General features: G+C 41.9%; 1 protein-coding gene across 1 annotated transcript in view; it reads left to right on the plus strand.

The window, feature by feature from the left end:
- The window catches only part of TTN (titin), a 268068-nt gene that overhangs the window by 67600 nt on the left and 185184 nt on the right, over positions 1-15284 (plus strand). Inside the window, 29 exon segments of the mRNA XM_028121746.2 lie at positions 86-649; positions 1214-1495; positions 1592-1870; positions 2330-2608; positions 2706-2984; positions 3104-3391; positions 3506-3784; positions 3873-4154; positions 4250-4528; positions 4643-4921; positions 5020-5298; positions 5418-5705; positions 5833-6111; positions 6470-6751; positions 6849-7127; positions 7251-7529; positions 7642-7920; positions 8031-8318; positions 8563-8841; positions 9054-9335; positions 10595-10873; positions 10993-11271; positions 12296-12574; positions 12717-13004; positions 13168-13446; positions 13540-13818; positions 13927-14205; positions 14319-14606; positions 14733-15020. Of these exon segments, the coding sequence (XP_027977547.2) occupies positions 86-649; positions 1214-1495; positions 1592-1870; positions 2330-2608; positions 2706-2984; positions 3104-3391; positions 3506-3784; positions 3873-4154; positions 4250-4528; positions 4643-4921; positions 5020-5298; positions 5418-5705; positions 5833-6111; positions 6470-6751; positions 6849-7127; positions 7251-7529; positions 7642-7920; positions 8031-8318; positions 8563-8841; positions 9054-9335; positions 10595-10873; positions 10993-11271; positions 12296-12574; positions 12717-13004; positions 13168-13446; positions 13540-13818; positions 13927-14205; positions 14319-14606; positions 14733-15020 (8442 nt within the window).

The following is a 15284-nucleotide window of genomic DNA, read 5'->3' on the forward strand; positions in this document are numbered from 1 at the left end:
ATCTTTTCTCTTTCTTAGAATATATAATTACAGCAAGAGCTTCTGTGGGGACAGAATATAATGTTGAAAAACATTTCTTTTGCAGAGGCATATCCACCAAGCTTTTACTCCAGACCTAAGTCCGTTACAACTTTTGTGGGTAAGACAGCCAAGTTCCTGTGCACAGTATTAGGGACTCCCGTGATTGAAACCATTTGGCAGAAAGATGGTGCTGCGCTATCACCTTCCCCTAACTGCAAGATTTCAGAGGCAGAAAACAAACACAGTTTAGAACTCTCAAATCTTACAATTCAAGATAGAGGAGTTTATTCTTGTAAGGCTTCTAACAAGTTTGGAGCTGACATCTGCCAAGCTGAGTTAATCATCATCGACAAGCCGCATTTCATTAAAGAATTAGAACCTGTGCAATCAGCGATCAATAAGAAGATCCACCTTGAGTGCCAAGTAGATGAAGACAGGAAAGTGACAGTAACATGGAACAAAGATGGGCAAAAACTCCCCCCTGGGAAAGATTATAAGATCTATTTTGAAGATAAGATAGCATCACTTGAGATCCCTCTGGCCAAACTAAAAGATTCAGGAACCTATGTTTGTACTGCTTCCAATGAGGCTGGGAGCAGCTCCTCTTCAGCAACAGTTACTATCAGAGGTAAGAAATGTGTGAATATTATTTTTCACTTTAAGGATGCCACTGGAGAAAAACTGTTGACAAACCACACAGTCTGTACATTTTATTCTTAAAGTAATTTCATCCAAGCAAATGTTTTGGTTTGGGGAATTCTTGGTATTGTCAGATTTTATATTTTCAATCTTCTTCAGAAGCCACTCTGTTCTTTTAAAACTGCCATTAATGAAACTTGCTTACAATTCCTTCTAAGAATTTCAAGTGTCTAGGCAATCCTTAACTATCTTCTCTTATGCAATTGTTTTTTTGTATAAGACAAAGAGTGTGCTTTTTGTATAAGACAAGAGTTCACTTGCTTTTGTTTGTTTGTTTGTTTGTTTGTTTGTTTGTTTGTTTAATTGAGAGACCAGGGAAGGGTTTTAAAATCGTGGAACCCTGGAGAACTATTGAGGGCACCACAACCCTTTCAGAAATTTTATCGAGATATTTGATGTTTGTTGTGTCTTCTTGTGGCATATGTCTCCTTTTCTCTTGTGGAGTTGATGCTTCAGATCTCTTCCCTTTTTCTTTTTTGTTAACTTCCTGTAGAGCCACCATCCTTCATGAAGAAGGTGGATCCCTCTTATTTAATGCTGCCAGGTGAATCAGCACGCCTTCACTGCAAACTGAAAGGCTCACCTGTGATCCAGGTCACTTGGTTTAAAAATAACAAAGAACTTAATGAGAGTAACACTATTCGAATGTCTTTTGTCAATTCTGAGGCTGTGCTTGATCTGACGGATGTCAAAGTTGAAGATAGTGGCAGTTACTCTTGCGAGGCGGTAAATGACGTTGGCAGTGACTTGTGCAGTGCTGAAATAGTTGTCAAAGGTTTGTTTACTTGGAGCCCGTGGGTTTTCTGAGAAAAGATTTTCTTTTTACTTGCTCGGGACACCTTACTTACACAATGCTTTCGTGCTTTTGTAGAGCCTCCTTCTTTCATCAAAACTCTTGAGCCTGCAGATATAGTGAGAGGAACCAATGCCCTTCTTCAGTGTGAAATCTCAGGCACGGGACCGTTTGAAATTAGCTGGTTCAAAGACAAGAAGCAAATTCGAAGTAGTAAAAAGTACAGGTTGTTCTCTCAGAAGTCTCTGGTGTCTCTGGAGATCTTTTCTTTCAATAGCGCAGACGTTGGTGAATACGAATGTGTTGTTGCTAATGAAGTTGGGAAGTGTGGCTGCAGTGCTACACGCTTATTAAAAGGTCAGTGCCTGCATGAAACGATGCCTCTCTAACAAATTGTCAAAATAGCTTTCTTAACCCATGGAAGGAAAACTGGTGATTTTTCTTCTTCTCCTAACCCATGCAAATATGTTTCCCTCTTGCTTTAACCTGGAAGCTTGGGGACAAAGTCAGTGATCTTCATCCAGTCTTTATTCTGAGGTGACTGTAAATATTCACTCTCCGATAACAAAAGTGGGTTCCATAATAATCTGTTATGACCATGTTGTCTGCTGATATAACCATGTATCTTCTGTGCTTCTTTCTCTCGGATAGAGGTGTCATTCTTCTTAAATTTTAATTTATTCTTCTCATTAACCGACACTATGGAAGGGTGGTATTGGACAAGAGAAATGTAATCAAGAGGAAACACTTAAATGTATTGGGTGTCGGAGGTGTTTGGGAATTGATAAGCTTTGCCTGTTCTCTTTCTTTAACTAGAACCGCCAACCTTTGTAAAGAAAGTAGATGATTTTACCGCACTAGCAGGTCAAACTGTTACCTTACAAGCTGCTGTGAGAGGGTCCGAACCCATCTCTGTCACCTGGTTTAAAGGACAAGAGATCATTAAAGAAGACGGGAAGATCAAAATGAGCTTTTCTAATGGTGTTGCGGTCTTGATCATCCCTGATGTTCAGATTAGTTTTGGTGACAAATACACCTGTCTGGCTGAAAATGAAGCCGGAAGCCAAACGTCTGTTGGGGAATTAATAGTTAAAGGTTCGTGTAGCAACATCTTAACTTAGAATCGCTATTTCCCTGTAGAGTGGAACCCTAATGTACACTTGGTCATACTTACTATTTAATACCATTGTAGAACCTGCCAAAATTGTTGAGAGAGCAGAGCTGATCCAGGTGACAGCAGGAGACCCAGCCACGCTGGAGTATACGGTCACAGGCACCCCAGAACTCAAGCCCAAATGGTACAAAGATGGAAGACCTTTGGTTGCTAGTAAAAAGTATCGAATAAGTTTTAAAAACAATGTTGCCCAGCTCAAATTTTATTCAGCCGAACTGCACGATAGCGGCCAGTACACATTTGAGATTTCCAATGAAGTGGGCAGCAGCTCCTGTGAAACAACATTCACTGTATTAGGTTAGTACCTTCAGAAGCCAATGCTTACATATTCCTTTGTAACGCAACCAATGAGCAAGAATAAAATCACCAAGCACGCTTCCATGTTTATCTTTCTTCTCTTCTTGTGCCACGAACAGATCGAGACATTGCTCCATCTTTTACCAAACCCCTACGCAATGTGGGCAGTGTTGTTAACAGTACCTGCAGGCTGGACTGCAGGATCACTGGCTCTCTCCCCATGAGGGTGTCCTGGTTCAAGGATGGTAGAGAAGTAGCTTCTTCTGACAAATACAGAATAGCCTTTGTGGAAGGCACGGCCTCTTTGGAGATAAGCAGAGTAGACATGAATGACGCGGGGAGTTTCACTTGTCGAGCCACGAATTCCGTGGGAAGCAAAGACAGCAGCGGAGCCCTGATTGTGCAAGGTTGGCCCGAGACTTTGCATTTCATTCTAATGTAGATGATGTTCAAATTAAGTCTTGTGCCCTTAGATCGCACCTCTTAACTCTTAGAAATTCTTTCTTATACCCCTCCTTTAGAACCACCCAGTTTTGTAACTAAGCCTGCATCAAAGGATGTTCTGCCTGGCTCAGCAGTTTGCCTGAAGAGCACCTTCCAAGGGTCCACCCCTTTCACAGTCAGATGGTTTAAGGGTGGCAAAGAACTTGTCTCTGGTGGAAGCTGCTATATTACCAAAGAAGCTTTAGAAAGTTCCCTGGAACTCTACGTGGTAAAAACCTCTGACTCGGGCACATACACCTGTCAAGTCAGCAACGTCGCTGGAAGCGTGGAGTGCAGTGCAAACTTATTTGTAAAAGGTTTGCATGGTTTTCTTGACATCTTTGTGCTACCGTCGTTATAAATTCTTTCCTCTTCCTCATGTTTCTTAATAACTTCCTTCCGCAGAGCCTGCCACGTTTGTGGAGAGGTTAGAACCATCACAGCTGTTAAAGAAGGGAGATGCCACCCAGCTGGCCTGCAAAGTAACTGGTACCCCTCCAATTAAAATAACATGGTTTGCAAACGATAGAGAAATTAAGGAGAGCAGCAAACACAAAATGTCTTTTGTGGAGTCCACTGCGGTTCTAAGACTTACAGATGTTGCCATTGAAGACAGTGGAGAATACATGTGTGAGGCCCAAAATGAAGCTGGGAGTGACCACTGTGGTAGCATTTTAATAGTCAAAGGTTTGTGTTCACATTGCCCCTTGTGTTACCACAGTCATGGCCCCTAGCCCAGATTCTCCCCTCATTAACTCAAAGTAATTCCTTTCTCACTATAGAGTCACCTTACTTTACCAAAGAATTTAAGCCAATTGAAGTGTTGAAGGAATACGATGTCATGTTGCTGGCCGAGGTGGCAGGCACACCTCCCTTCGAGATCACTTGGTTCAAAGACAACACAACACTGAGGAGTGGTAGGAAGTATAAAACCTTCATTCAGGACCAGCTGGTTAGTCTGCAGATCCTCAAGTTTTTGGCTGCAGATGCTGGAGAATACCAGTGCCGGGTGACCAACGAGGTGGGCAGCAGCACCTGCAGTGCCCGGGTGACTTTAAGAGGTTAGTGTCGGTTCGAGGGATGCGCTGGCTCTCCCCTAGAATGAACTCTTTGTTCCAACAAAAATCCACTTTTGCTCTAAAACTGACACTGATTGGGAATTATTCTTCTATTAGAACCCCCAACCTTTGTCAAAAAGATCGAGAGTACCAGCTCCCTTCGGGGAGGCACTGCTGCCTTCCAGGCCACTCTGAAGGGCTCCTTGCCGATCACCGTGACGTGGATAAAGGACAATGATGAAATCACTGAAGATGATAATATAAGAATGACCTTTGAGAACAATGTGGCTAGTCTGTACCTCAGTGGCATCGAAGTCAAGCATGATGGGAAATATGTCTGTCAGGCCAAAAACGATGCAGGAATACAAAGATGTTCTGCATTGCTCTCAGTGAAAGGTCAGTTCAGGTTTGCTGTGGGTTTTAGGAAATAAGGCAGATGTGAGCCTTTCAATGGAGTGATTCACAACCCACACCTATCCCTTTGTTTTCTACAGAACCAGCAACAATCACTGAGGAGGCTGTGTCTATAGATGTCACCCAAGGGGACCCAGCCACTTTGCAGGTTAAATTTTCAGGGACTAAGGAGCTTACAGCCAGATGGTTTAAAGATGGCCAAGAACTGACCCTGGGCCAAAAATACAAAATCAGCATCACTGACACAGTCTCTATACTGAAGATTGTTTCTACTGAAAAGAGAGATAGTGGAGAGTATACTTTTGAGGTCCAAAATGATGTTGGGAGAAGCAGCTGCAAGGCTAGCATTAATGTATTAGGTTGGTATTGAAACTGAGCATCTCCTTGTTCTTCATCTCCTATAATTTTACCGAAAATACAAATTGCTGCAGTTGACCTAACTTTTTTTTTTTTGGTTTCTTGCTTTTTCATTGCATAGATCTTATCATACCTCCCTCATTCACCAAAAAGCTGAAGAAAATGGACAGCATTAAAGGGTCTTTTATTGACTTAGAATGTATAGTGGCCGGGTCACATCCCATCAGCATCCAGTGGTTCAAAGACGACCAAGAAATAACAGCTAGTGAAAAGTACAAATTCTCTTTTCATGACAATACTGCCTTCTTGGAAATCAGTCAGCTGGAAGGCACAGACAGTGGGACGTACACTTGTTCGGCCACCAATAAGGCAGGACACAACCAGTGCAGTGGCCACCTCACAGTCAAAGGTTGGCATTTTTTAATCTCCCCTTATCAAGGACTGGTCTGCTCTCTCATTTCTTAATTCTCACCCTCGTTGCCCCATTCCCAAGTAAACCTTCCTTTCTCCTTTTGCTTCTTTGTCTTTCATCCCAGAACCCCCTTACTTTGTGGAAAAGCCACAGTCCCAAGACGTCAGCCCCAATACAAGGGTTCAGCTAAAGGCTCTTGTGGGTGGCACTGCGCCCATGACCATAAAGTGGTTTAAAGATAACAAAGAGTTGCACTCGGGAGCAGCTCGCTCAGTTTGGAAGGACGACACCTCCACCATCCTGGAGCTCTTTTCAGCCAAAGCTGCCGATTCTGGGACCTACATTTGCCAACTAAGCAACGATGTTGGTACCGCAACCAGTAAAGCCACGCTCTTTGTAAAAGGTCTGGTCTCTGCATACATCTCTCTTGCTTGCTTGTCTGGATTTTTCTTGGTGGGAAGGGAAGAGGCCAAAGAAAGTGATGCCGGCCTTTGTTTTAAAAAATGTTCAATGTGGGGCACCGCGTCTGCCTTCGGCTCAGGTCATGATCCCGGGATCCTGGGATCGAGTCCCACATTGGGCTCCCTGCTCCACGGGAAGCCTGTTTCTCCCTCCCCCACTCCCCCTGCTTGTGTTCCCTGTCTCACTGTCTCTCTCTCTCTCTCTGTCAAATAAATAAATAAAATCTTTAAATAAATAAATAAATAAATAAATAAATAAATAAAAAATGTTCAACATGACGCTTTCTTCCCCATCTTTAGAACCTCCTCAATTCATTAAGAAGCCCAGCCCCATATTAGTGCTGAGAGATGGACAGTCGACAACATTTGAATGCCAAATAACAGGCACTCCTGAAATCAGGGTTTCTTGGTATGTGGATGGGAATGAAATAACAGCGGTGAAGAAACATGGCATTTCCTTCACCGATGGTTTAGCCACTCTCCAGATTTCTGGTGCCAGGGTAGAGAACAGCGGGATTTACGTCTGCGAAGCCCGGAATGATGCAGGCACAGCAAGCTGCAGCACTGAACTAAGAGTGAGAGGTGCGCTACTGGGTCCGCTCCCCGGGGCTGTGCTGCTGGCCAGGCCACCACTCTTCCCTCAAGTAAGCTCATCTCTGTCTTCCTTCTGAATCTTTAGAGGCTCCCACCTTTATCAGGGAGTTGAGGCCCGTGGAGGTCGTGAAAGATGGTGATGCGCAGCTGGAGTGTGAAGTGTCGGGAACACCTCCGTTTGAGGTCACGTGGCTGAAAAATAACAGGGAGATTCGGAGCAGCAAAAAGTATAGCCTCACCGACCGAGTGTCAGTGTTTGACCTCCACATAACCAGGTGTGACCCCTCAGACACTGGCGAATACCAGTGCGTCGTATCCAATGAAGGCGGCAGCTGCTCCAGCAGTACCCGGGTCTCCCTCAAAGGTCAGTGGTACCCCTGAGAAGCAGGCTACCTCATACAGACTGGCTAATGCTCTTTCATTTTATGATGATGAGGAGAAGCTCAACTATGCCTCTTCTTTTCCCCACTGTTCCACTGAATCACAGAACCACCATCGTTCCTTAAGAAGATAGAAAACGTCACGACCGTTTTGAAAAGCTCTGCCACCTTCCAGAGTACGGTGGTGGGCTCTCCTCCCATTTCTGTAACCTGGCTCAAGGATGATCACATTCTGGATGAAGACGATAATGCTCGTATTTCATTTGTGAACAACGTCGCCACACTTCAGATCAGAGCTGTGGACAATGGACACAGCGGGAGATACACGTGTCAAGCCAAGAACGAGTCGGGCATTGAGAGGTGTTATGCTTTCCTCTTAGTACAAGGTCTGTAAGCTGTTCTCTTGGGGACTGAGTCGGTGGGGACAGTCTCATAAGCACCCCTTATTTCTAGCAGAATTAGCGACGCAACTAATTTGCACTTTAATTCTTACTGCAGAGCCTGCTCAAATCCTAGAGAAAGCTAAGTCTGTTGATGTCACTGAGAAAGACCCAGTGACTCTGGAGTGCGTGGTGGCCGGGACGCCAGAACTCAAAGTCAAATGGCTGAAGGATGGAAAACAAATTGTGCCCAGTAGATATTTTTCAATGAGTTTTGAAAATAACGTGGCCAGTTTTAGGATTCAGTCAGTCATGAAGCAAGACAGTGGTCAGTACACGTTCAAGGTGGAAAATGACTTTGGAAGCAGTAGCTGCGATGCCTACCTGAGAGTGCTAGGTGTGTACTTTGGCCCTAGTTGGCTTCCCTTATCTCTGTCTGGTACCTCAATCCCTTGTAAACAAGTGGCAATGTATTAATGGATGTGTTTTGCTGTTTGCATTGGATAGATCAAGATATCCCTCCATCTTTCACCAAAAAATTAACAAAAATGGATAAAGTTCTGGGCTCTTCTATTCGTATGGAGTGCAAGGTTTCTGGCTCACTTCCTATTAATGCTCAGTGGTTTAAGGACGGAAAAGAAATATCTACAAGCGCAAAATACAGACCCATCTGTCATGAGAACACAGTATCACTGGAAGTTAATAATCTGGAATTAGAAGATACTGCGAATTACACATGCAAGGTCTCAAATATAGCAGGGGATGATGCATGCAGTGGCATTTTAACTGTTAAAGGTTAGAACTTCTTTTCCTCTTCTTGATTCTTCTTTGTGATTGCATTTTAAATGTGGCACTCTTCCCTTGTATTCTTTAGACCTAAAAGTCTCAATAATTCTGTTTCTTAGATCCATATTTATTGAGTTCAAGAAATACACGGTCATTGCCTCTTTTCAGAAATGATTGCTTACACATCCGTAAGACTGTCAAAACAGTTTAACTACAAGAAATCTATTAAGTATATTTCTCTTAATGTCTATAGAACCACCAAGCTTCCTGGTGAAACCTGAGCGACAACAAGCCATACCAGATTCTACAGTAGAATTTAAAGCAGTACTGAAAGGAACACCACCATTTAAAATAAAGTGGTTTAAAGATGATGTGGAACTTGTCTCTGGACCTAAATGTTTCATTGGCTTGGAAGGGTCAACGAGCTTCTTAAATCTCTATTCAGTGGATGCTTCCAAGACGGGACAATACACTTGCCAAGTTACCAATGACGTTGGTAGCGACTCTTGTACTACAATGTTGCTTGTGACAGGTGTGCACGTTTGATTGTTTCACGTTTCTGTCTGACCTGTGGCTCCCTTCTGTACAATGCATCTACCCAATCGAGAAAGTTCACTTCTCTCTAACAGTACACTGTATTTGCCAGGCATTGTTCATCTTTTCCTCTTTCCTGCATACTACCTAATTTAGCGTTTGTTATTTATATCTGTTCCCTCATAATCTCCTCTTTCTTTCACTCTCTAGAACCACCAAAGTTTGTAAAGAAATTAGAAGCATCCAAAATAGTGAGAGCAGGTGACTCTGCACGACTTGAATGCAAGATAACTGGATCCCCAGAAATCAGAGTTGTGTGGTACAGAAATGAACACAAACTCCAAGCCAGTGATAAATACAGAATGACTTTCATTGACTCAGTGGCCGTCATACAGATGAACAATCTCGGCACTGAGGACAGTGGGGATTTCATTTGTGAGGCTCAGAATCCTGCCGGCAGCACAAGCTGCAGTACCAAGGTTATCGTAAAAGGTAGAAGTCTCTTTCTTCTGTTCCTCATTACCTGAAACCCACCTTCTTCCCCCCTGGGGTATCCTAGTTCTTTATTCTTTTACTGTCATTTTAGCTTCCATTTGAGATCATAGAATATTTCCCCAAACTAGTATTATTTCCCTTTTTGGTTGTTCTTTCTTAAGATTTGCTTACATGTAGCCAATCATTCTGGGATATTTTTCTTGTTATTCCAATGTCATCATTCTGATCACCTCAACTCATTGGCCAGGCAGTTTAAATTCGATGTTTCACAAACATAACAAAACAAACAAACAAAAAAAAAGTAAGGAAAGGAAAGGAAAAGTAGGCATTTTAAAATCTATTTTTGTCTTTTTGTTTTCAGTCAACTTATGAATATATCATCATCCTCACTATAATCTTTAGCATTAATAACAGAATATTTACCACATATATATAAGATGCAAGCAATACAGGTTTTAACCTCACATTTAAAACAGGACAATTATAGGTGTGCCTCGGTGGCTCGGTCAGTTAAGTGTCCAACTCTTGATTTCAGGTCTTGATCTCAGGATTGTGAGTTCAAGCCCCACGTTAGGCTCCACTCTGAGTGTGGAGCCTACTTAAAATATATATTTATATAAAATACAGGACAATTATATATATATATATATATATTTTCTCTCTCAAGAATTGGTTCCTGTTTTTTTTTAATTATATGACTATACCTTGGTGCAATTAATACCAGTATTTTCTGTGGCCATTTTCCAGTATTTTTATCAGAAAGTCCAAGTTTGTCATGGTGTGAAGCCATTATTTTAATAACATTTGTTGACGTGGATGACTTAGATCACAGGTGTCATAATGGCTTCCAAGTATCTCGGTTATAGAGCATATACAAAAAAATTTCATCCCTGAAGTCAAGATCCTAAACCTCATGCAAATCATCTTAATTAATGTACTTGGGTTTGGTTTTCATTTACAATTTTTGCATCAGTCCTTATGGTCCAAGATAAATTAGTAAGGTAATGTAGATAGAAGGTTGAATTCCTCAGTAAGGACACCTAGGGGTCTTGTCTGGGCTCTCTGCCAAGGAAGCGGAGTGATTTTGTAAAGGCTAATGCCTTCTCCAAAGCAGTCATTCCTCAACACTAAAGTGATAGTTCTGGACACTGTTTCCCCATTATAGTATCTTGATTCTTTCTTCCAACTTAAAAACAGAGAAATACATTCTGTGAAATTAAATAGCCCAATTCATTAGAAATTCTTGTTTTTTACAGAACCACCTGTTTTTAGCAGCTTCCCTCCTATAGTAGAAACCCTTAAAAATACTGAAGTTAGTCTTGAGTGTGAACTTTCGGGAACACCACCATTTGAGGTGATCTGGTACAAAGACAAGCGGCAGCTCCGAAGTAGCAAGAAATACAAGATTGCCTCCAAAAACTTCCATGCAAGTATTCACATTCTCAATGTTGAAGCTTCAGACATTGGGGAATACTACTGCAAAGCACAGAATGAAGTCGGAAGTGATACTTGCATTTGTACTGTAAAATTAAAAGGTAAGCATATTTCCTGCAAAATATGAAATGGCAGGAATATGCAAAACTTATTTTTTCTCTCTCTCTTCCATTATCTGGACAATGTTTTCAACAATCTCCACCCATCTTTCCTTGTTCAGAACCACCAAGATTTGTCTCCAAACTGAACAGCCTCACCATTGTAGCTGGCGAGCCCGCTGAGTTACAAGCATCCATAGAAGGAGCCCAGCCTATTTCTGTCCAGTGGCTTAAAGAGAAAGAAGTGATCAGAGAAAGTGAAAACATCAGAATTACATTTGTAGAAAATGTTGCAACTCTGCAGTTTGCAAAAGCAGAACCAGCTAATGCTGGGAAGTATATCTGCCAGATCAAGAATGATGGTGGAATGAGGGAGAACATGGCCACACTGACTGTCTTAGGTTGGTACAATATAGTACTATGGTCCCCTGATAGAAAGTGATGCCAAACACCGAGATGAGTCACTGGTAGAATCTCTTATTCTGAATTTCTTCTAGAAGGATATTAATTCTTACCTGTTTGAAAGGTTTAGGAGAGGGGTGCCTGGGTGACTCAGTCAGTTAAGCACCCACCTTCGGCTCAGGTCATGATCCCAGGGTCCTGGGATCGAGCCCCATGCTGGGCTCTCTGCTCAGTGGGGAGTCTGCTTCTCCTCCCTCTATCTGTCTCCCTGTTCCACCTCTCACTCTTTCTCTCTCTCTCTCTCTTAAATAAATAAATAAATAAAATAAAATCTTTAAGAACAAAATGAAAGAAAAGAAAGGTTTAGGAGAAAGGACCTAATCGATCTTTTTTCCCCCTAATTGATCTCTCAAACTCATTCCTGTGTCTGTGATCTTAACAAAAATTAGCCATCTGTTTCATTGTTTACTTACTATTTTTCTTGATGGATTAGTTGATATAATCATGACTCTCTTTTGTTTAAGCATGAAAACTATTGGAAGCCAGCATATGCAACAAGGAAATTTTGTTTCCAAAGTACTAGCTGTTAATGCTGACAAGAACTCCCAAGATCAAAGTTAGATAGGAAAGATGACTTGCACTTGCATCTTTGGACATTTTAATTTAGCAATTGTTTGGATAACAGCTTTGAAAACCACTGGCTTTAGCACCTTAAAATAAAGCAAACATATCAAGTAATTCATCATAATGTGACTCCTTTGCTCTAGAGGGGGTCAAGAGCAAATCAGTACACACTGTCTAATATACATTGTCGGAATTGTTTTGGAAGTCAACTAGTGCACCAACATATTTCTTAATAATAACCCAGAATTCCACAATAGTGTGCAATTATGGAATCATCCTCTCTAGGGAGAGAGCCCTAACACAATCACACCATGGGAAGAAGCAATCTCGGTGAATCTGAGAGTAGAGGCATGGTAGAGATAACGGACTTTGACAGATGGCTATCACATTTTATTTCAGAGCCTGCAGTCATTGTTGAGAAAGCAGGATCAATGACCGTGACTGTGGGAGAAACATGCACTCTGGAGTGTAAGGTGGCCGGCACTCCCGAACTCTCAGTAGAATGGTACAAGGACGGAAAGCTGTTGACCAGCAGCCAAAAACACAAATTTAGCTTCTACAACAAAATCTCTTCCTTAAAGATACTCTCTGTTGAAAGGCAAGACGCAGGCACATACACCTTCCAGGTTCAAAACAACGTTGGAAAAAGCAGCTGCACAGCTGTAATTGATGTTTCAGGTCAGTTCTGCTCTATCCTGCCTGCCCCCCCCACCACTGCCCCACCGCCATTGCTTATGCTAATGCCTCCATCAGCTTCCTTCTCTCACGGGTCTTCTACTCTTTCAAATCATGATGATATCTCTTGCCTTTCCTCACACAGACCGAATGGTCCCTCCCTCTTTTATCCGAAGACTGAGAGATACTGTTGGGGTGCTGGGTACTTCTTGCATCTTGGAATGCAAAGTAGTTGGATCATCACCCATCTCTGTTGCCTGGTTTCATGAGAAAACTAAGATTGTCAGCGGAGCAAAGTACCAAACCACATTTTCAGATAATGTCTGCACATTGCAGCTGAATTCTCTGGACTCCTCAGACATGGGCAATTACACATGCGTGGCTGCTAATGCCGCTGGCTCTGATGAATGTCGTGCAGTGTTGGCTGTACAAGGTCAGTGTTATAAGACGCAAACCATTTCTTGCAAATTCCCCTTTGAGTGCACATCCAGACACCCATTTGACACATATTCAAAAGGGCTCTTCATGTGTCATTCAAAGTTGCAACTAAATGAGAAGCTTACAGGCTCTTTTCCATGTTCTCCATGTCTATGTAGAACCACCCTCTTTCGTGAAGGAACCTGAACCTTTGGAAATCCTACCAGGCAAAAATGTCACTTTCACAAGCGTTATTCAAGGGACCCCTCCCTTCAAGGTCAGCTGGTTCAGAGGTGCCAGAGAACTCGTGAGAGAAGACCGGTGCAACATCTATTTTGAAGACACTGTGGCAGAACTGGAATTATTTAATGTTGACATCTCTCAGAGTGGGGAATACACTTGTGTGGTTTCTAACAATGCTGGCCAAACATCCTGCACGACTCATCTCTTTGTGAAAGGTTTGCTCAAGTGCATTTGCCCTTCCTATTTTCTCTACGCTGACATCTTTGTGTTCTTACTGTGTTTAATTGCTATGCTTTGTCACTCACCAGAACCGGCTACCTTTGTGAAGAAATTAAGTGATCACTCTGTGGAACCAGGGAAGTCCATAATTCTGGAGGGCACCTACACTGGAACACTTCCGATTTCAGTTACCTGGAAAAAGGATGGTTTTACCATAACTCCATCTGAGAGATGCAGCATAGTCACCACAGAGAAAACTTGCATCCTAGAAATTCTAAATAGCACAAAAAGAGATGCAGGACAGTACTCCTGCGAAATTGACAATGAAGCAGGGAGGGATGTTTGCCAAGCTCTGGTATCTACATTAGGTATGTTATCTTATTATTCTCTCATTGATTGGCATTCATGTAACACAAAGCATGCTTTGTTTGGTGTTCTTTAATTCCAGTTGCTAATTCTGATCCTTTCTTCTTTAGAACCACCTTATTTTGTTATGGAACTAGAGCCTCTGGAGGCATCCGTTGGAGATTCAGTTTCTTTACAGTGCCAAGTTGCTGGGACACCAGAAATTACAGTGTCTTGGTACAAAGGAGACACCAAGTTACGGCCAACTCCTGAATACAGGACCTATTTTACAAACAATGTGGCCACACTTGTTTTTAATAAAGTGAATATTAATGACAGTGGAGAGTACACATGTAAAGCAGAAAATAGTATAGGAACTGCTTTTTCTAAGACTGTCTTCAGAATTCAAGGTGATGACATGAATTTAGAAATTAAGAAATTTTTTTATCTTAATTCTTTTATCTTTGTGGAGAAAGTTTCATTTCATCTACTGATGGCTCAAGTATCACTTGTCTTCCTACAGAGCGCCAACTTCCACCTTCCTTTGCAAGACAACTGAAAGACATTGAACAGACTGTTGGGTTGCCAGTTACACTCACTTGTCGATTAAATGGCTCCGCACCCATCCAAGTGTGCTGGTATAGAGATGGGGTACTTTTACGAGATGACGAAAATCTACAGACATCATTTGTAGATAATGTGGCAACTTTAAAAATTTTGCAAACTGACTTGAGTCACTCTGGCCAGTACTCCTGCTCAGCTTCTAACCCACTTGGAACAGCATCTTCTAGTGCTAGACTGACAGCAAGAGGTTTGTTCCCATGTTAATCTTTCCCTTTGCAAACCAAACCATGACTTCTTATTCATTGTCAGTATAGAAATGGCCAGTGGAAAAAGTAAAACAAAACACCCATTGCCTTTTCTTTTCACTTTCCAGAACCTAAGAAATCTCCCTTCTTTGACATCAAGCCTGTATCTATAGATGTCATTGCTGGGGAAAGTGCTGACTTTGAGTGTCATGTTACTGGTGCTCAACCAATGCGAATCACTTGGTCAAAAGATAACAAGGAGATACGTCCTGGAGGAAATTATACCATCACATGTGTGGGAAACACTCCCCATCTGAGAATTCTTAAAGTAGGCAAAGGAGACTCTGGTCAATATACTTGCCAAGCAACCAATGATGTTGGCAAAGACATGTGCTCAGCTCAACTCAGTGTAAAAGGTATAATTATGTGGCATCTACCAATATCTGTTCTTTCCCACATTTGTGTAATGGTCTTCTAAAAATTTCTTTAGTTTTTAAGTGTTTGGGATAAACTAACTGGGTCATGTTAGAATTTGTATATTAGTGTTGAAAACATTAATCAAAGTTCTGTTTTGTCTTTATATTGTTCTTTAAATTAGTGTTGACTCTAAGTGTGATCCTATCAGATAGTGTTGTCTAACTGAAATTTGTTAAGTATTGTTTCAACTATTCAGTCTCATA

The sequence above is a fragment of the Eumetopias jubatus genome, unplaced genomic scaffold, assembly GCF_037043125.1.
Source record: "Eumetopias jubatus isolate StellerSeaLion01/CBP00866 unplaced genomic scaffold, mEumJub1_p1.0 scaffold_3, whole genome shotgun sequence".
NCBI classification, from domain to species: Eukaryota; Metazoa; Chordata; class Mammalia; order Carnivora; family Otariidae; genus Eumetopias; species Eumetopias jubatus.